General features: G+C 39.3%; 1 protein-coding gene across 3 annotated transcripts in view; it reads right to left on the bottom strand.

The window, feature by feature from the left end:
• The window catches only part of VEPH1 (ventricular zone expressed PH domain containing 1), a 249,382-nt gene that overhangs the window by 51,729 nt on the left and 175,296 nt on the right, over positions 1-22,357 (bottom strand). For all 3 annotated transcript variants that reach the window (XM_070466522.1, XM_070466523.1, XM_070466521.1), the window contains exon 10: positions 2,562-2,701. In XM_070466522.1, coding sequence (XP_070322623.1) covers positions 2,562-2,701 — 140 coding nt within the window. The remainder of the gene's footprint in view (positions 1-2,561; positions 2,702-22,357) is intronic.

The following is a 22,357-nucleotide window of genomic DNA, read 5'->3' as shown; positions in this document are numbered from 1 at the left end:
GTTATCCCAAAGTCAGGTTTCATCCAGATCACACAGTATCAAAGGTGCAGAAAAAGAAAGGAAACATTTCAGAAAAAGAACAAAGAAAAAAAGCATCATAAACAGATGTTCATTGGTGATTTTGCTCAAAGAGAAAAACAAAGGATCAGACTAAGTCAATAAAATAAGACAGAAGGGGCAAAAATAAAATCAAGCTTTCTTGGTCTGTTTTCAGAAAACTGACAACTGTGAAGAATAAAGCCAAAGATGAAACCAAGTACAAAAATCACTGATGAAACCTGTTTGAAAAACGTTATTAAAGTAGGAGAAGGTCTTTATTTCAAGAAAAGGAAGAAAATCAATGCTGTTTTTTTATATTCACATACAATTTGTTTTGTGCTGGGTTTTGGTTGCTGCACGCAGGCTTTCTCTAGTTGCGGGGAATTGGGGCTCCTCTTTGCTGCAGTGCATGGGCTTCTTGTCCCTGTGGTTTCTTTCCCTTTCTTTCTTCCCCTGTCTCTTGTTGGGGAGCACAGGCTCTAGGCTGTGTGGGCTTTGGTAGTTGTGGCAGGCAGGCTCAGTAGTTGTGGCCCATGGGCTTAGATGCTCTGAGGCATGTGGAATCCTGCCAGACCAGGGATCAAACCTGTGTCCCCTGCATTGGCATGTGGATTCTTATCCACTGTACCACCAGGGAGGTCCCTATATTGATATACAATTTGATTCACATGAAAATATCAGTTGTTCTCTACAAGATATGATTAAGTGTTCTTGAGACTTCATATAGAAAAAGATGGTATCCCTGAGGCATGTCTAAATTGTCTCTTTTCTTTCTTAATTATTATAGCTCCACTTTCCAGCTATGATACATTCAGCATTAAAATTCATTTTTTTCTTAATACGCTTGCCCCATTTTATAAAGAAACATAACTATCTGATTAGTAACTTTCAGTGGGATTATTACAGAAATGTTTTATTAATTGAAGTAAATAAACTTATTATTCAGTTCAGTTCAGTTCAGTCACTCAGTCGTGTCCGCACGCCAGGCCTCCCTGTCCCTCACCAACTCCCAGAGTCCACCCAAACCCACGTCCATTGAGTTGATGATGCCATCCAACCGTCTCATCCTCTGTCATCCCCTTCTCCTCCTGCCCTCAATCTTTCCCAGCATCGGGGTCTTTTCCAATGAGTCAGCTCTTCTCATTAGGTGGTCAAAGTATTGGAGTTTCAGCTTCAACATCAGTCCTTCCAATGAACACCCAGGACTGATCTCCTTTAGGATGGACTGGTTGGATCTCCTTGCAGTCCAAGGGACTCTCAAGAGTCTTCTCCAACACCACAGTTCAAAAGCATCAATTCTTCGGTGCTCAGCTTTCTTTATAGTCCAACTCTCACATCCATACATGACTACTGGAAAAATCATAGCCTTGACTAGACAGACCTTTGTTGGCAAAGTAATGTCTCTGCTTTTTAATATGCTATCTAGGTTGGTCATAACTTTCCTTCCAAGGAGTAAGCGTCTTTTAATTTCATGGCTGCAATCACCATCTGCAGTGATTTTGGAGCCCAGAAAAACAAAGTCAGCCACTGTTTCCACTGTTTCCTCATCTATCTGCCATGAAGTGATGGGACTGGATGTCATGATCTTATTTTTCTGAATGTTGAGCTTTAAGCCAACTTTTTCAGTCTCCTCTTTCATTTTCATCAAGAGGCTTTTTAGTTCCTCTTCACTTTTCTGCCATAAGGGTGGTGTCATCTGCATATCTGAGGTTATTGATATTTCTCCTGGCAATCTTGATTCCAGCTTATACCTGGCCTAATTTTTAACCATTCTGTAACATTTGCATTCTCCTTTTTCTGTCTCTACCCTCTCTCTGTTCCTGTCTGCAACACCCATTTTGTTTTAAACACAAGTGAAGACCACTGGGTCAGGGGTCAGGCAGTCTGTGTTCTGTCCTTCAATTTGCTTATTTAGAAAAATGATGTCTAAGATCCCTCCTGTTACTAACATTTTGTAATCTATATTCAAATTTTATCGAAAGTTTAATGCATTCAAAATAAGCATTTCCAAACAAGAATCTTTTTTTGATGCTAAAAATCTTTGCATCAAATTCTTTCTTGTTTAAACTCCTCTTTATGTAACTTTATCTCTATACATAAATTCTATACAGAAAAGTGGCATTCTAGTGTTTTAACAATGTCAAAAAAGATATGCTGACTCCAAAGTTATTTGGGGATTGCGAAATAGTGGCTAGTTCTCCATAAGGAAAGCTGTCCACCCCCAGTAAATGATTTTTTTGTTATCATTGAACAAAAAATATTTTCCCATTTATTCTTTTTTTTAAGAGCAAAAGGATATTCAAGATAATAATAGGATTGTCTTCCTGATTACTAATCTAGGGCCTTTTATAAAGAAACTATCCTAAAATATAGAAAAAAATCCATGTTAAAAATTACTAATGAAATGTGTATGCATTGTTGTTATTTGCATATTACTCTGGTCAAAGAGTAATTCAGTAAAAATGATTATAAACTCATACCTGGCTCATTAAGGAGCCATGCTGAACTTGACTTATACATACCTGCTGAAATAGGAACATGATTTGGATCCATGGCTGAGGTTCTTGACTGATGAGAATAAAACTGGATTTACTGTAGAGGCAGTAATGACCCTTCAGGGAACAAGTGAAGAACAGCTTTGCTACACAACTTCTAACAGAATCTGGAAACAAATACACATAGCATTAAGCACTAGATTCTTCCCAGAGTTACACCTTACACTTCAACATACAAACACCTTTAGAACTACATTCTTTAGTTTTTAGTATGTGAGCTAATAACTTCAACAACCGTCGATTTGGGGGTAGACCCACCTTATGGAATGTAGATTAATATGAAGTTGCTTTAAGCAAGTGTATTCAATCCCTCTTTCTCTTTTATTAACAGTGCATGAGAAGTCTCCAAGCAAGTCGCAAGGGAGGGAAAAAAAACACTCTCACCCGTGAAAAGGGAGACAGGTGTCATTTCCATCTGAGCGGGCACTTTGAAATGATAACCTGGGAAGCATAAGCAAATGAATGAAGGAAATCCAGGCATTTTTCTAGGCAGAGATGGTGTGCCGTGGCCAGGGCACTGCTCTCTTCGTTACATGGAGGCCACAGGGACAACCCCCAGAATAACTCTGGCCAGGAGTGTGGCTTCCTGTGAATGAGCCTGGTTTGACAAGATCATTTCGTCTTGAAGAGGTTCAGCAGGAAAACTTAAAGCAATCAGCCTTTAGGGGCAAGAAAGTGGGGGAACATGGTGGTGGTAGCATAGAGCAGAGGTGGTGAAGAACTGTGCTGAGGAGTCATTTGATATTTACAACCTTACAAGATGGGTGTTAACTATTTTTTTTTTCCAGTTGCCACACATGGGATCTAGATGCCAGGGATCAAACCCAGGGATTTGGGAGCACAGAGTTTTAGCCACTGGATCACCAGAGAACTCCCCAGGTGTTAACTATTTCTATTGTAAATGTGAGGAAACCTAGCTCATTAAAGGGTCAGCTTATTGAACCATTGTGATTGCCTTGTTCACCCCTCTAGGCCTGGCATGTGCTAAGATGCTCTGAAGAGAGTATCTGCAGAGATGAATGAGGCTCAAGGATCCAGAAAAAAGCACTCAATTCTGCCCAGTCTGTGGCAGAACCAGGATTTGAACTCAGCCAAACTTTTGCCACATTGAGATGCTTTAGGCCCTACCATACTAGGAATTTTTAAATCTGCAGAGTAATACAGATAGCTCATGGGGTAACTATTATTTCAGAATTAATCTGACATTTTAAATGAGATACTTTGAAAATAGATTCAATATGCCCTGCTAGCAAAAACAGAAATAGACTAGAGTTTATTAAAAGTTGATGGGAACCCTAATTAGATGGTAGAGTCAGTCCCACCCATGAGAGTCTTTGGGGTTCCCTAGAGAATTGTGGGGAGGCGAGCAGCTTGACTGCGTACAATCAGGGCTCAGGCCTGAAGGAATAACAGGCTTTTGGGAAAGAGTTTGGAAGATTTAAGGGAGGGTGGCCAATGACAGATCAAAGAAGATGACAATGAAAACCAAACAATAAAACCACAGGGCAATTTAGAAATATATTTACAAATCTTGGTAAATAACAGCTTTCTGTGTGATTCTGACCCCTGGTATGAAAGAGGACTAGCTTTCATGAAGTTTGTTGTTTGGGGGAATTTGATCATTCAAAATCCTTGTATGAAATCAGAAATCATTTCTGCATTCTCTGGGTGAATGGCTTTCAAGTTCAGTAGAAAAGACCAGGAGTCCTATCACTAACAATAAAAGACTTGATAGAATAGAATAGAGCACAATATACACTTATCATTTGCCCTATTGGAAATTGTTTGACAATGGCAATAAAAAATACTTTTTTGGCACTGATGCTTTGAAAAATTGAATTTAAATTAATCAATCCTAGAGAAGGCAGAAACCAAGTATTCCATAAGAGCACACACACACAAATGTTTCTACTAGAAATCAATCTAGCCATAATGGATACATTGAGACAGCACTCTGTCTGTTAATAACTTCAACAACTGTCGATTTGGGAGCAGATCCATCTTATGGAATGTAGATTAAAATGAAGTTGCTAAAAAAAAAGAAATAAATGAAGTTGCTTTAAGCAAGTGTATTAAATCCCTCTTTCTCTTTTGATTAACAATGCATGAGAAGTCTCCAAGCAAGTCGCAAGGGAGGAAAAAAAAAACACCTGCTTTAATCGAATGATTCAAAAGGGCAAGTTCATTTGTATGAACCTGTGGAGTAGCTTGATGTAAGCTGGACTTCAGGCCTGTGCCATGAAAAAAATGTTTTTACATTTTTCCTTCCCCTAAATTACTCCTCATTCATGTTTTCTTTTGAAAATGAACATTGATTCAATTTCTTTTACTTGTCCTGACCTACCAGCTTGCTATACACAAATGACAGGAGTCCCAGGTCACAGAAAACGGACAAAGTGGTAGAAGAGAGAGACCGTCACCTACAAGTATACACACCGACTATAAAAACACATCAGTTCTGTGATGTAAGTATTAGTTGCTCAGTCGTGTCCGACTCTTTGCAACCCCATGGACTGCAGCCCACCAGGCTCCTCTGTCCATGGGATTCTCCAGGCAAGAACACTGGAGTGGGCTGTCATTTCCTTCTCCATCTGTGATGTAAGGGTTTGTTAATACTTTTAGTAAATTGGATCTGTTTCAATATTTTCCTCATTTTTTTTTTTCCTGAGCTTTTGCTGGATTAGAAAATTTTCTCAACACTAAAATTTAGTTGCGAATTTTTCTCTGTAATTTTCTCCCTTCTGTTCATTCCATGGCATTGAATGGTGAACACGCAATAAATGGTGTTGGATGAATGAACGGATGTCAGACTGTGCAGAGACTGAGAGAAGCCATGATGTTGATGTTGCTCTTAAGAAGTTTACAGTAAAATGGGAGAAACACCTATAAATGATGGTTGTAAATTAAGTCCATGGAGGGACAAGCAGTGTGGACCACTCAAAGGAAGCAGCTACTATCCTTGGGGAGACAGGGGAGGCTTCATGGAGGAGGAAATATTTGAGGTGACCTTGAAAGCTAACCAAGATTTTGAACTTAGAAAAAGTATGAGAGATAAGCATTTTAAGTGTAGTGAACACCCTGAAAAAAAAATCACATAAGGCATGAATGTTCAAGGTAATTCCAGATAGTAAGGTTAGTGTATCTGGGTTATTATGGTATTTTTTACTTAAGCAACTGATGCTCAAACTGTTATTTATTTTTCTAGAAATGTTGAAGAGAGAGGAGGTCATGCTTTGATAAACACACACCAGATCTGATTGTTATTTCTTTACTTTTGGTATACTGTGGCTTATTTTTATAAAAAAGTCAAAGGGTTTGGTTTGGTCTTTAAAAATATTGAAGTTAACATGAACAGCAATAATTGTATAATATAATGTGTTGTAAGCTGAAATAGCCCAAATATATACACATTACACACGGATAGCTTTAAAGACATGATTTAAAATATAAGAGCATTTGTTCTTCTTTTTGAGTCAAAGTATTTTAAGAATCATTTTGGAATTCTTTTTTTTCAGAGCTTTGCTGGAGTAAAAAGTTCTCTCAACATTAACAATCAGTTGCTAATTTCTCTCTGTAATTTTCTCCCTCCTGTTCAATCCATGGTATTGAACGGTGGGCATGCAATAAATGGTGTTGGATAATGAACGGGTGTCAGACATTGTGTAGAGACCAAGAGAACCCATGATGTTGACATGACTCTAAAGAAGTGTACAGCCAAATGGGAGAAACACCTATAACAATGATTGTAAATTAAGTTCACTGAGGGACATGCAATGCCAGCCACTCAGAGCAATGAGTGGCTGTTATCTTTGGGAAGCCAGGGGAAGCTTTATGGAGGAGGAAATATTTGAGGTGACCTTGAAAAAGGTTAACTTCAGTATTTTTAAGGACAAAACCAAATCCTTTGATTTTGTTTTACAAAAATAAGCTACAGTCTACCAAAAGTAAAGGAATGACAAAAAAAGGACTTTCTTTTTCTCTTTCCCCCCACTTTTCTCCTACACTTCATATGCTTTTATTCTTGCACTGCACTCACTGTACTGTGTTAAATTTTTGTTATTAAATGATATTTTAAAATAAGGTTTTATTTTACAATACTTTTAGATTTACAGAAAAATGACATGTATAATTTTTATACATATTGTATATAATTACAATTATAATGAAATGAAAGTTGCACATCAGTTGTTTCTGATTCTTTGCAACCTCATGGACTGCAGCCAACAAGGCCCCTCTGTCCATGAAATTCTCCAGGCAAGAATACTGGAGTGGGTAGCCTTTCCCTTCTCCAAGGGATCTTGCTGACCCAGGGATCAAACCTGTGTCTCCTTCACTGTAGGCAGATTCTTTACTGTCTGAGCTACCAGGGAAGCCATTATTTACAGTATATGAATATGTAATTAGTATATATTTACATATTGTATTAAGTTACAATATATAGAGTTCCCTATACACTTTACACTTGATTTATCCTGTTTTAATATCTTAAGTTGGTATGATATTATTTGTTACAATTAATAAACCAATGTGCATGAGTACATGCATGCTCAGTCACTTCTGTCATGTCCCTCTTTGCTACCCTATGGACTATAGCCCGCCAGTCTCCTCTGTCCACGGAATTTCCCAGGCAAGAATACTAGAGTGGGTTGCCATGCCTGGCTCCAGGGGATCTTCCCAACCCAGGGGTCAAACCCATGTCTCCTGAATCTCCTGCATTGCAGGGGGATTCTTTACTGCTGAGCTACCAGGGAAGCCCTAACAAACCAATATAGACACATTATTATAAACTTAAGGCTATAGTTTATTCAGATTTCCTTAGTTTATACCTAGTGTCTTTTTTTCTATTCCAGGATCCCATACAACATTATTCATTATGTCTCCTTTGGCTCCTCTGGGCTGTGACAAGTTCTCAGACTTTCCATGTGTTTGATGACCTTGAGAGTTTTTTTGACCTTGGGAGTCTTGCAGAGTACTTTTGTTAGGTATTTTGTGAAATGTTTCTTAGTTGGGATTGGCTGTTTTTCTCATGAGTAGGCTGAGATTTCCGATTGAGGGGAGGAAAACCAGAGAGGTCAAGTGCCATTTTGCTATCATATGGAGAGTACATTTATCTACATGACTTATGACTAGTGACGCTGACCTTGAACATCTGGTTGAGGTAGTGTTTGCCAGGTTTCTCCACTCTAAAGTTACTCTTCCCCCTCCACTTTCCACATTGCCCTCTCTGAAAAGAAGTCACAATGTGTAACCCATACTTAAAGAGTGGGGGGTAGCTTCACCTCCTGAGGCAGAATAGCTACATAAATCATGTGGAATTCTGCACAAATTTGTCTCTTCCTCTTCCAGTTATTACATTCAAATTATTTAGTCAATTTTTCTATCAGTATGTACTCATGGATATTTATTTTATAATTCGACATTATTTTACTTATTCCATTGCTCTGATTATTCCAGATTTGGCCACAGGGAGCTCTTTCAGTTGGCTCCTGTGTCCACTGCATGCTAACTGACTTCAGTCATGTCTGACCCTTTGCAAGCCCATGAACTGTATAGCCCAGTATTCTCCTCTGTCCATGAAATTTCCCAGGCAAAGATACTGGAATGGGTTGCCACTTCCTCCTCCAGGGGACCTTCCTGATCCAGGCATCGAACCCATGTCTTACATTGCCTGAATAGGCAGGCAGGTTCTTTATCACTAGTGCCACCTGGGAAGCCCTGTGTCCATTAGATACGCTGCCATCATTATGTGTGTGGCTTTTTGTTTGCTTTTTAAAATCACTTCCTTACTTTCATCTTACATACAAGATGCTCCAGGCTCATTTTGCATGTTTCCTGCCCTGTCTTAGAATTAGCTGTTTCTCTAAGGAGTTTTGGTTTCTTTCACTGAAGAATTGTGTTAGAAACTAAGATCTAGGTATTGTGTGTGTTTGTTGCTACTGGGGTATCTTTGTTCTTTGCTCCCTTCAGGTGACAGAGCAGGGAAATTATGTGTGTATATATGCATATATCTATTATAAGTATTTCTATATGCAACCATCTATATTTATATTAAGGTAAACATGAGTTCGGGCTTTTCAGTTAGCACTAGTGGTAAAGAGCCCATCTGCCAATGCAGGAGACATAAGAGATGCAGGTTTGATCCCTGGGTTGGGAAGATCCACTGGAGGAGGGCATGGCAACCCACCCCAGTATCCTTGCCTGGAGAATCCCATGACAGAGGAGCCTGGAGGGCTCCAGTCCATAGGGTCACAAAGAGTCAGATATGACTGAAGTGACTTAGCATGCGTGCATGAAAATATGAGTTCATATCGTGGTTTCAATTCATATTCATCACCACATGTATCGTTCTAGACTCCATCCCTTGCTTATGTTAACTCTCACTTCAACAACAAGAAGCCTGAGTCCCACTGTTAGTATTTTTATCTGTCAATTGTAGGAAGCACAGTTCTTTTCCTCTCCCTTTCCCTATCTTTCCTGCCCTCCTTCCCTTTCTCCCTCCTTTCTCTCTTACAAATAGTTGTGTATTTAGTATCCACCAATGTACCTGGCATAGAGAAGCCTACCTCAAAACATAATAATAATCTTTTATTATATTCTCTCTGCTTCTTTCTGGAGCAACAATAAACCAGTAGGATATTCCCATGAAAATAACAAGAAATAAAATAGTAATAATACAATATTAATTTTCATGATAAAATTTTATCTTAACTAAGCATTCCACATCATCATATCTGGCATGAAAGATATAGCTATTTGCTAATCTAAACATTTTTTGTGAGTTTCAGTTCAGTCGCTCAGTTGTGTCCAACTTTTCACAACCCCATGGACTGCAGCACACCAGGCTTCCCTGTCCACCACCAACTCCTGGAGCTTACTCAAACTCATGTCCATAGCATCAGTGATGCCACCTGCCATCTCATCCTCTGTTGTCCCCTTCTCCTCCCACCTTCAATCTTTCCCAGCATCAGGATCTTTTCCAATGAGTCGATTCTTTGCATCAGGTGGCCAAAGTATTGGAGTTTCAGCTTCAACATCAGTCCTTCCAATGAATATTCAGGACTGACTTCCTTTAGGATGGACTGGTTGGATCTCCTTGCAGTCCAAGGGACTCTCAAGAGTCCTCTCCAACACCACAGTTCAAAGGCATCAATTCTTCAGCTCTCAGCTTTCTTTATAGTCCAACTCTCACATCTATAAATGACTACTGGAAAAACTATAGCTTTGACTAGACGGACCTTTGCTGACACAGTAATGCCTCTGTCTTTTAATATGATGTCTAGGTTGGTCATAGCTTTTCTTCCAAGGAGTAAGCGTCTTTTAATTTCATGGCTGCAATCACCATATGCAGTGATTTGGGAGGCCCCCAAAATAAAGTCTCTCATTGTTTCCATTGTTTCCCCATCTATTTGCCATGAAGTGATGGGACCAGATGCCATGATCTTAGTTTTCTGAATATTGAATTTTAAGCCAACTTTTTCATGTTCCTCTTTTACTTTCATCAAGAGGCTCTTTAGTTCTTCTTCACTTTCTGCCATAAGGGTGGTGTCATCTGCATTTCTGAGGTTATTGATATTTCTACAGGCAATCTTGATTCCAGCTGTGTTTCATCCAGCCCTGCATTTTGCATGATATACTCTGCATAAAAGTTAAATAAGCAGGGTGACAATATACAGCCCTGGCATACTTTTCCGATTTGGAACCAGTCAGTTGTTCCATGACCAGTTCTAACTGTTGCTTCCTGACCTGCATACAGATTTCTCAGGAGGCAGGTAAGGTGGTCTGGTATTCCCATTTCTTGAAGAATTTTCTACAGTTTGTTGTGATCCACACAGTCAAAGGCTTTGGTGTAGCCAATAAAGCAAAAGTAGATATTTTTCTGGAACTTTCTTACTTTTTTGATGATCCAACGATGTTGGCAATTTGATCTCTGGTTCCTCTGCCTTTTCTAAATCCAGCTTGAACATCTGGAAGTTCACGGCTCACATACTGTTGAAGCCTGGCTTGGAGAATTTTGACCATTACTTTGCTAGTGTGTGAGATGCGTGCAATTGTGTGGTAGTTTGAGTATTCTTTGGCATTGCCTTTTTGGGGGGCTGGAATGACAACTGATCTTTTCCAGTCCTGTGGCCACTGCTGACAAATTTGCTGGCATATTGGATGCAGCACTTTCACAGCATCATCTTTTAGGATTTGAAACAGCTCAACTGGAATTCCATCACCTCCACTAGCTTTGTTCATAGTGATGCTTCCTAAGGCCCACTTGACAGTGCATTCAAGGATGTCTGGCTCTAGGTGAGTGATCACACCATCGTGGTTATCTGGGTCATGAACATTTTTTTTGTATAGTTCTCTATATTCTTGCCGCCTCTTTCTAATATCTTCTGCTTCTGTTAGGTCCATACCATTTTTGTCCTATGTTATGCCCATCTTTCCATGAAATGTTCCCTTGGCATCTCTAATTTTCTTGAAGAGATCTCTAGTTTTTCCCATTCTATTGTTTTCCTCTATTTCTTTGCATTGATCACTGAGGAAGGCTTTCTTATTTCTCCTTGCTATTCTTTGGAACTCTGCATTCAGATGGGTGTATCTTTCCTTTTCTCCTTTGCCTTTAGCTTCTCTTCTTTTCTCAGCTATTTGTAAGGCCTTGTCAAACAACCATTTTGCCTTTTTGTGTTTCTTTTTCCTGGGGATGGTCCTGATCACTGCCTCCTGTACAATGTCCTTAGTTTAGCCATTTGTATTTAGTTATATTCTCAATGTTAGTAATTTTGTTATTATCTCAGTAAAGAAATAATTCTTTATTTATTTTGTGGTCATAAAACATTAATGGAAGAAAAACTAGAAATATAAATCTACCAATTAACATTTTAGAAAGCATTTTAAAATTAGAAATAGTCCTAAATGACATTATAACATTTCAGAAAAGAATTATATTCTACCACCATACCACCCCTGAACATACCTAATCTTGTCAGAAAGGAGTTATAATTTATGATAATATTTTAAAATCTAGTGGAAATTTGAAATCAAGAAAATCATAATCAAAAGTAAAAATCAGATTTTATTTTGTGTGTGTGTACTACTTAAAATATCAGAGTAAGTTGATATGTGGAATAACAAATATCAGTATTCACTTTTGTACCAATCACTACATTACATGTTTTATATAATTATCACTTAATCCTCATAATTATATATTAGTATCTCTTTTCACTTAAGGGGTTAAAGAGTCAGAGTTAAATGACTTAATCAAGTGAGACACAGAGCCAGGATTTAGACCCAAGTTCCTTAAAATGTTAAGACCCATGTTTTGTTCACAAAGTAATATGACCTCCTGCAAAGTCATGTTGTTTAATGGTCTTGAACATCCCCGGTTGAGCTATCTGTGGCTTCTGCAGGAACAGGATGGACAACCCAAAATAAACTGCCAGTACCTTTAACAAGACAATATAAGTTGTTCAGGCTTAGAAATATAACCTAAGGCATTAATTTCTTTGCAATTACTATATAGTCAACATAATCCTCTAACCTGAGGGTAAGACAGACCTTTTCATAAATCTAAAAAGCTGTGGGAAATCAATAAAGAGATGCTCTTTATAGCCCTGTGTGAATTGGGAATAATTGGTCTCTTTTATCCTCAAATGTGGTAGGAGGATGTAAAGAAGATTCTAAACTCAGAGGGAATAAACAAGATAACTGGGCTTAGAGCTCTTGAAGGTAGAGAAACCTGTAGAAAAAGGTGAAGGAATACTGTAGTGTAACTGTGATGCCCTGAGATTCTCTGCTAACAGTTCATAACTTTGACTATTTTTCTAAACATACTGGATCTGAGAAACACACCATTCTTCTTGGGAGATGAGACACTTAATAATTCATCTCCCAGGGTGGTCCTTATATCTAATCCATGCCATTATATACTTTTTATTTAGAGACAAGTGCCTTTTATGAATAAAAATAGAGTATGACTTTGATTTTTTTTTATAGTAAGTAGAAATATGAAAGAGTTGGCTTTATTTCTTGGAAAAAGAAACGTTAACTCTTTTCAATTCTTTACCAAACTTATAATTTGAAAGCTCTCTCCCAGCTAAATAAGGGCCAAATGAACGTGTTTGGCTTATTTCCCAGATTTTCAACTGAATTATTCTTCTCCATATCCAAACTATTATTTCTAGAATGATTTATAAAAACTCAAACACAGGAATATCTCTGCAGAAATTGCTGGATTGAAAGTATTCACACATTGAACATACCATAGATAAGCAACAGATTCAGAGAAGGCATCTGAAGAACTTGCTAGCTAACTTCCATTGACTACTTGCTTTGAGGGCTTCCCTGGTGGTTCAGACGGTAAAGAATTCAGCTGCAGTGTGAGAGACTTAGGTTTGATCCCTGGGTTAGGAAGATCAACCCATTCCAGCATTATTCCTTGGTGAATCCCCATGGACAGAGGAGCCTGGCAGGCTACAGTCCATGGGGTTGCAAAGAATTAGACACAACTGAATGACTAACACTTTCACTTGCTTCATACCTAGGTATAAGTGTAACAGATTACAACAAATCCTTGTGAAGTAGGTTTAGTTATCCCCACTTTTGCTGTTGGTTAGTCACTAAGTCATGTTTGACTCTTTAGCAACCCCATGGACTATAGCCCACCACGCTCCTCTGTCCCTGGAATTTCCCAGGCAAGAATACTGGAGTTGGTTACCATTTCCTTCTCTAGGGGATCTTCCCGACCCAGGGATCAAACCCACATCTTGTACACTGGCAGGTGGATTCTTCTCTGCTGAGCCACCAGGGAAGCCCTATCCTCCCTCACTTTACAGAGAAGGAAATCTCAACATCAAACTTCTAGGAAGCAACTGAGCTGAACTTGAACCCAAGTTCCAAAGTCTGTGCTCTTTCCAGTATATTATTGAATGGCTCAGATAAAATAGAGGCAATAGACGTATCTAAAAAAGGAGATATTGTTCAATGGAAAAAGCACTGGCCCAGGAGTCAGATAACCAGGACCTTAGTGGGTAGACTCATGTTATCTTTTCTATCTTCTGACTTATCTATAAAATGATGGCAGGCCAAAGCTGATCTAAAATGGACTTTTGAAAATTTTATGTTTCTAATTGCTTATTATCTTTCTTTTTCTGCTAGACTGTAAGCTCCATGAGGGTAAGGATGTTTTATTGTGGTAAAATAAGTATAACACAAATTTCCCATTTTAACCATTTTTCAAAGTGCAGTGCAGTGGCATTTAAGTACATTCACATTGCTGTGCAATCATCACTGCCATCCATCTGCAGAACATTTCATCTGCCCCAACTGAACATCTATAAAACTCTAACTCTCCATTTCCCTCTCTCCAAAAACCCTAGGAAACCACTATCCTGTTTCCTCCATTTATGAATTTGACTACTCTAAGTGCTTCATACAAGTGGGATCATAGATAAAGGATCATATTTATCTTCTCATGTCTGGCTTATTTCACTCAGTATAACATCTTCAAGTTTCATATATGTTGTGGAATGTATCAGAATTTTATCCCTCTTTAAGGCTGAATAATTTTCCATTGTAGGCATACAGCACATTTTGTTTATCTATCTATCATTCACTTGTCAATGGACATTTGGGCTGTTTCCACCTTTCAGCTAAACATGGGTATACAAATATCTCTTTTAGATCCTGATCTCAGTTCTTTTGGATATATACCTGGAAGTGAGATTGTCAGGTCACATGGTGAATCTATGTTTAAGTTTTTAGAAACTGCAATGCTAGGATGTACTTTTTAGCCTGGAAATTCTATGATTCAATGAGGGCCTATAGGGGCCCATGAAGAAATGTGTTTTTGATGATTGCGCAAAGCATGGTTGCACATCTGCAAAGACTGCCAGGACTTACTATCAAGTGCTTAGTGCAGGACAGACGGTAACAGGGTCTGTTTGAGTAGACTTCCCGCTTCTGTTTGACACTAGCCAGATAGGACCCATTGAAACTATTTCTTCCATTCTCCATTTAATTCTCCTATGATATATTTCAAAGACATGGAATTCAAAATACTGATGCTGAATGAATGAATAATACTGTTATTTAACTATATAAATATCCTAAACCGGACAGAAAAGAAAATGGCAGGAAATGAAACTGGTAACTTGTCTGATGAGAACACTTGCAAAGTATTTTAAAAATCATGTTTTTGAAGTCAAACATAAATTATAACTTTGGGGGGAAAAAGTAGAACAAACTCACCACTTAAAAATACTCTTGCTTTTGCCTGGAAAAAAAAATGTAACAAGACATCACAAGCCAGTGTGGACCACTTATCAAACTTTAATTCCATATGATTTGCAAAGTTAAGTTTTATCTTTCTTAGACTGAAATTACATTTTCCTGCCACTACCCTATTCAAGTTTAGAGGTTTTGAGCAGAATAATAATAATTTCACAACTTTGATGCAGGAAATGAAGAAAGATGTTCCAAGGTAAAAAAAAAAAAAAAAAAAACTAGATTCTCAAAAGTGAAGATGAATTTCTGAAATGAATTTGAAATAATGAATAATTTCTCAGTGTCAAAAGCCATTGCTTTAATCATCTTGGTATTTCCAGGGCTGGGTTCTATAGGGATAGAAATGTGATTTGTTAGCGCACTATTGGGTGCTAAAGAAAGACTACCAAATTTCTCAACTGATAAAGAATCTAGGGCAGGAAGGTGACAGGAAAGAGGACTGTCCCATTTTTACTAAGTTCTATTTATGACATTATTGACTGAGAAATACATGATTCCTTCTCAGAAAGTGGTTGGCCACTGGCCAAATCACATGCATGCATGTACAACATCCCCACCCATGTTTTCCCACTCATGGCAAAAATTCCAGCCAGCTGTCAAACAAGCATGAGAGATACTTTTGTTCTGAATCATCAGAATGAAATAAAATTCTTTTGCAAGTGATTGCCTTAATAATGCATATTAAATTCAGAGACACAAGGGAAATTTGGTAATTTTATATTCAGAAATAAGTAAAACATAGGTGTACAAAGTTCTATTTTGGAAAAAAAGAGTCAAAATTATGTACTAGTATATAAACCCATATATTTATATAAATGTATGGGAGAAAGCTCTGTAAAACTATACATCAGCCATTGACTCTGATTATTTCTGGGTTGAAAAGCAGGATTAGGGTGGGGAGCATATACTTTTTACTCCATATATTATCACCCTGCTTAGTTAACTTATATGCAGAATACATCATGCAAAATGCTGGGCTAGATGAAGCACAAGCTGCAATCAAGATTGCCAGGAGAAATATTAATAACCTCAAATTTGCAGATGCCACCACCCTTATGGCAGAAAGTAAAGAGAAACTAAAGATGAAGGTGAAAGAGGAGAGAGAAAAAGTTGGCTTAAAACTCAACATTCAAAAAACTAAGATCATGGCATCCAGTCCCATCACTTCATGGCAAATAGATGGGGAAACAATGGAAACAGTGAGAGACTTTATTTTTTTGGGCTCCCAAATCACTGCAGATGGTGACTGCAGCCATGATATTAAAAGACGCTTACTCCTTGGAAGGAAAGTTATGACCAACCTAGACATCATATTAAAAAGCAGAGACATTACTTTGCTGACAAAGATCCGTATAGTCAGAGCTATAGTTTTTCCAGTAGTCATGTATGGATGTGAGAGTTGGACCATAGAGAAGGTTGAATGCTGAAGAATTGATGCTTTTGAGCTGTGGTATTGCAGAAAATGCTTGAAGAGTCTCTTGGACTGCAAGGAGATCAAACCAGTCAATCCTAAATGAAATCAATCCTGAATATTGATTGGAAGGACTGATGCTGAAGCTGAAGCTCCAATACTTTGGCCACCTGATGCGAAGAACTGACTCACTGGAAAAGACCCTGATACTGGGAAGAATTGAAGGCAGGAGAAGGGGGTAACAGAGGATGAGATGGTTGATGGCATCACTGACTCAATGGACATGAGTTTGAGCAAGCTCCAGGAGATGGTGAAGGACAGGGAAGCCTGGCATGCTGAATTCCATGGGGTCGCAGATTTGGATATGACTGAGCAACTGAACAACGACAAATTCTCTATTATTTTAATTCTTTTATTTTGGGTTTATTTATGTATTTTTAAATAATACTATTGCTTTACTTTTATTTTTTTGGCTGCACTGGGCAGCTTGTGGGATCTTCGTTCCCCCACCACGTATTGAACCAGATCCCCTAACAGTCAGAGCACCAAGTCCCAACCACTGTACTGCCAGGGACTCCCCATCCTTATGGGTTTATATTCATGTGTTAATTGTTTAAAAAGAAAAAAAAAATCATACACAATCAAGAGGTTGGTATTAGTTAAAGGAGGTAATTTAAATGATGTCTCACAAAATTACCATGCAATGAGGCTAATATTTATAGTTTTTAACACACTTTTCTCTTTTGCCTTCCTGAGTTCATAAACTTCACCGTAGGGCACTTGAGTCTCCACCTACCTGGCAGGGTGGGCATGGAATGGTATTGGGATAGACATTAGATAGTTGCAAGAATACAAAGAGAAAGACTAAGTTAAGAAGGCATTCATCTTTCTTAACTGCCAAAATGGTATTATATAGCACAACGATAGCCTTGCAAGCAAAGCTTTTATCATGAGGAAGGATTTCTTGATTTCTTTATCTCCCTTTAGTCTATCAGCCCCCGCACATGGAGAACTCCCATTAGAGACCTGTGGTGTGGGGTCATGGCAGCTAGGTCAGCTCCGAGGATGGTAGGGAGAACATAACATAGACAAAGTCAAAGAGAATACTTTTCAGTTCTGGCAGGGGTTCCTGTGGAGAGAAGGAGAGAGAGAGTGTGAAGTCATCACAAGTGGGTCCTGATTTCCCTATATTTGGACGTCAGCTTGGGGAAGGGTTAGTATATTAGATTAAGTATGGTAAGATGGAGGGCAATGGTGACGCGTAGGAAAGAGATCCACTCCTAGATGACTCTCTGAACCAGTACGGGGCAGCCAATTTAGTTAAAAGCATAGCTCGGAGGCAAGCAGAGGAGACACACAGTTCAGCTCTTTTGGGCCACACTTGCCTCTGTAACCGAGTGGATAAGAGGAAGTAGGAGGTGAGGTTCTTTCTGGACAGCCTTTCTGAGAAATTACTGTAGTGGGGAGGCTGTCCAGTGTAGGGCAGAGAGAACTGTCTCAGGTAGCCCTCAGGGGGGGTCACAGCGCCAGTGGGTGCTGAGTTGGAGTCACATTGCCAGGAAGAGTGATGCAAAACAGTGCCTGGAAAATAAGCAACATCCTCTGCAAAAGTTGCAACTTCTGCTTGATGATCAAAGCAAAGGACATTATCTTTTAGGCAAGAAGACACTTCCTCTCTGCCCCTACCCACCAGGCACAATTCTTCTCCACCACCACAAGGAAACAGGACCCACTTCCTCAAGCCCCCAGATGCCACCTTAGAGAGATAAGCGTGGCAGGGGGTAGGAAAAAGAACATTTTTATCCAAATGAGAGCTTGTTTCCTAAATATACTACTCAAGTGATCAAATGGGACTAAGTTTAAATAAGGACTGAGTTAATTTCCCCCTTACTAACCAGTGGTTAGTTGTTCTTGAGGAATTCCTCACCAAATGATGGTGCATTTTTTTTTTTCTGTAAAGCTGAGCTGTGAAATTTTGTAATGTTACAATAAGTGAAAAATAATGATACAGAATAAAACTATCTTGAACAAGAAGACCTGGGTAGAGAAAGACGTCTTGTCCTAATAAAAAGGTAATTTTATTAAGATTCACAGGGCAAAGGATAAAGGGTGGGGATCTGACTGAGGAAAAGTATCTGGACGTTTTGTACATGAAGGCTGTGATCTCATCACCCTCAGCTGACTGCAGTGTCTCTTGGTGCACACGTGCTTGTAAAGTTCTTACGTGAAAACTGTTCAGATACTGTCCCAGCTTGCCGTTTCGTGTTGCTGTTAGAAAACAGTGAGACATGTCCTTTAGCCTTCAGGGGATGGAGACTCTGCAACACTCTCACAACCAGTGTCTCTGCCCTGAGACAAGGGCTGAAAAGCCTGTCCCATCAGGAGTCATTCTAGGGCCCAGTTGCTCTAACCCCTCCGTAGAAGTCTCATTGTGCTCCATGGTGGTTGTGAAGAGCCCTGACGCTGGAGCCAGACTCTTCTCCTTACTAGCTGTATGTCCTTGGGCAAATTACATAAGCTCTCTGTGACTTCTATCTGGTAGCTATCTAGCATGCCTGCTCAGTCATGTCTGACTCTTGGTGACCCCATGGACTGTAGCCCTCCAGACTCCTCTGTCCACGGAATATCCCAGGCAAGAATACTGGAATGGGCTGTTATTTCCTACTCCAGGGGATTTTCCCAACCCAAGGATTGAACCTGCATCTCTTGTGTCTCCTGCATTGGCAGGCAGATTCTTTACCACTGTGCCATCTGGGAAGTTCCTCTGTGACTTAATTGGGAACAATAATAAAGGCACCTATTTTAAGAGATGTTTCGAGTGATCAACCATCTCTAAATGCCTAGAACTGAAGTGGCTCCTGAGACTTAAAATTTTGGGTGCTAAAACTGGGAAAGACCTGGACAAACCTAAAGGAGTTGGTCACTCTGCTTAACACAAGCATAAAATGGATTGATTCATGTGAGGTTTTAGACAGAAGTGTGCTCTTGGCACAGAGAAAGTGCTTAGTGATGTTTCTTATCATTACCGTGATTGCTACTGCAACCATGACTATTGCATATGGAGAAAGAAATCCGGTCCTCAGTCAGGCGGGCTGCTGTAACGCTGTCTTGATGAGAGAAAAGAGGATCCTAATGACCTTTAGAATCTCTAGGTCTCTTCATGTCCTGAACTTTTCACCTAATTGCCTGTTTTAAGAAGAACTTAATACAGAGCCAATTCTGACTTGCAGGCTGAACTAAAATTCTAGACAGCTGAAATAAATTTCTCTAAGGACATGACAAAAGAAGATATAGCAAGAAAGAAGATCCCATAACAGTGCTTGGAGCCATCTCCTTGGTTTCTCTGAAATCCTTCTGAAGTTGACACTATTCTGAGGCTCAGAAGCACAAATATTTAGCAGGAACTGCACCAGGAACCTCTATGGAAAAGTCTGACTTTGCTGCATTTAAGGCATCTTAAGAAGACGACATTCTTATAGCAAAAAAAGGAAAGAGATAGGTAACATTGATTGATTGGTTATTACACATTGGGTACTGTTCTAAGAACTTTATGTGTGTATTGATCCTTTATGATCACAACAATCCATTGATGCAGATTCTTCCAGTTTAGAAGAAGAATCTGAGGCTCAAAGATGCTTAATGATTTGACTTAAGCAGCAATTAATAATAGCTGAAGTCAAAGAGGATTTAATTTATGCTTAGGTATTTTAAGCTACATAAATCCTATTATAAATTGTGTTATCACTTTCATTTACACAGTATTTAGACTTGTAGTTTTTTTTTTGTTTGTTTGCTTTGACTGCAGTTTTTATCTGTATAGTATAATTAGATGAGTTATGCTGTGCATTCTCATTCCTGCCCAAACCTCTCTTGGGGAATGTCCATGTGATTGACCCATCAAATCCCAGCTCAGGGTACTACTGGTTTTCCCCAATGGGAACCACCTGAACTGAAAGCACAGCAATCAAGGAAATAAGTCAAGGAAATAAATTGCCTCTGTCAAGTTAGCCTTGGAAACCAGAAAGTCCATAACAGAAGCAAATGTCATAATCATAAAATTATTTTTATATAAATCAATGTTACACATAACAAGTTCACTATATCTTTGAAAGCCTTAGTTTCATCCATTGCTTCTTTCAAGTTGTATTTAAGTATAATTTATTTCATTTTTATGTGATCTAAAATGCAGTGATGATGACATTAATCATCATAGTCAACATAGTTAACATTAAACAGAGTCAACATTTTTAGTGTTTCTGGTTAATTGTTTCTTTCTTTTTCTTATTGCTGCCCAGAGGAGCTATGTCATAAAAAAAGGGTAGCAATGTCATTTAGCTTCCAGAAACTCAACTTTCTAGTTTTAAATTTGAAATAGCTGGTTATATATTTTGTCCTATAGAGGAAGACAGAAAGATCTATTGAAGAACCAAAGTGAGGGTTAATAGTTGAATTTTTCCTGCCTCAATTTGGTTATTTCCCAATGGTCCAGAAGGTAGCATAAACGTTGGCATGAGAAGATGGTCAATATTCATTCAACAAAGGCTGCAGGAGTGGCCTCTTGGCCTGCGCTCAAAACTCAGTCATCTCAAAAATTTGCCTTTTGTGGGAAAGCTGATGCTAGGTGCCAGTTAAAAAATCCTGAAGTCCCAGAGCTAGAAGGATCTTTGCTTTTTTTTTTTTTTTTTAAGAAGGATCTTTGAATGGTAGTTTGTTTCTTATAAGACAGAACTGCAATGGAACTAGCTCATAAAACTATTGTTTTCTTTAATATCTTGAGATTCAAAACACTTAGCAGTATGGCAACGTGCACAGTTCAATATGCTCCCCTGTATTTAGATTATAATGGCTTCCTTTTGAAATTAAATGAAGCCTTTCTACACTGGTAAGGCCTTACCGTCAATTTTTGTTTTTCACTGAGGGACCTCTCTTCTGAAGGGGAATCTGAGAATCAGAAAGTCAAGACAGGAGGTATTCATGACCCAAAGTCAGCTTGAAAACGGTTGAGATACTTACAACCCATCTATTCTGTGCCCAAGGACTGATGCTTCTGAACTGTGGTGTTGGAGAAGACTCTTGAGAGTCCCTTGGACTGCAAGGAGATCCAACCAGTCCATCCTAAAGGAGATCAGTCCTGGGTGTTCATTGGAAGGACTGATGTTGAAGCTGAAATTCCAATACTTTGGCCACCTGATGCGAAGAGCTGACTCATTGGAAAAGACCCCGATGCTGGGGAAGATTGAAGGCGGGAGAAGGGGCCGACAGAGGATGAGATGGTTGGATGGCATCACCAACTCAATGGACATGGGTTTGAGTAACTCCAGCAGTTGGTGATGGACAGGGAGGCCTGGTGTGCTGTGGTCCATCAGGTCGCAAAGAGTCGGACACGACTGAGCGACTGAACTGAACTGGTATTGTGTGACAGTGTCTTGTTGAAAGGAAATCTCTTAACAGAAAACCAGTGGACTGGTGCCACCAGGAGAGGACTTTCCACACTCATGAATACCAAACCACTGAGCAAACACACAGCATCTGGTGATATTCTGTATGAAAGAACTCTGTAAGGAAATACTTGACTATTACAGAGTCCTGGGCTGGACTCCTGAATCGAGAGAAGTGTCAGGAAAAGGAGAGAGGGGATAGATGACAAGGGATATATTTCTAGGATTTGGTTGGCAAAAAGGCAGGAAGTAGCTATAGAGCCACGTTTCCACAAGCCCTGACTGATGAGGATCCCGACATGACCACATAGGGCTCTAGGCATGAACATCACGGAGTACGCCCCTGCCCCGGCTGCCTATCAGGAGCATCTATTTCCCATGGTGGGCTCTACCTGAGCCGCTTACAGAGCCAAGGGAGGCAGACCTTGTGGTTAACCGGGGTTTTGTCAATGCTAGCGTTACTGGGCTAGACGCAGTCTGGGTTGGAATGAACAGAGGTGGAGATAGGTGAACAGTAAGCCATGCGTCCTTACTTCCTCCCCACTGGTGGGACCCACCCTGTCTCTTTATTGGAACAGGAGCTGCTTCTGAATCCTACCTAACTGCTGTCAACACCCTCCCATCTGGAGACGAGCTCAAGT

The sequence above is a fragment of the Odocoileus virginianus genome, chromosome 4 (genome assembly GCF_023699985.2).
Source record: "Odocoileus virginianus isolate 20LAN1187 ecotype Illinois chromosome 4, Ovbor_1.2, whole genome shotgun sequence".
Lineage (NCBI taxonomy): Eukaryota > Metazoa > Chordata > Mammalia > Artiodactyla > Cervidae > Odocoileus > Odocoileus virginianus.
This window is presented reverse-complemented; position numbering and strand designations above follow the sequence as displayed.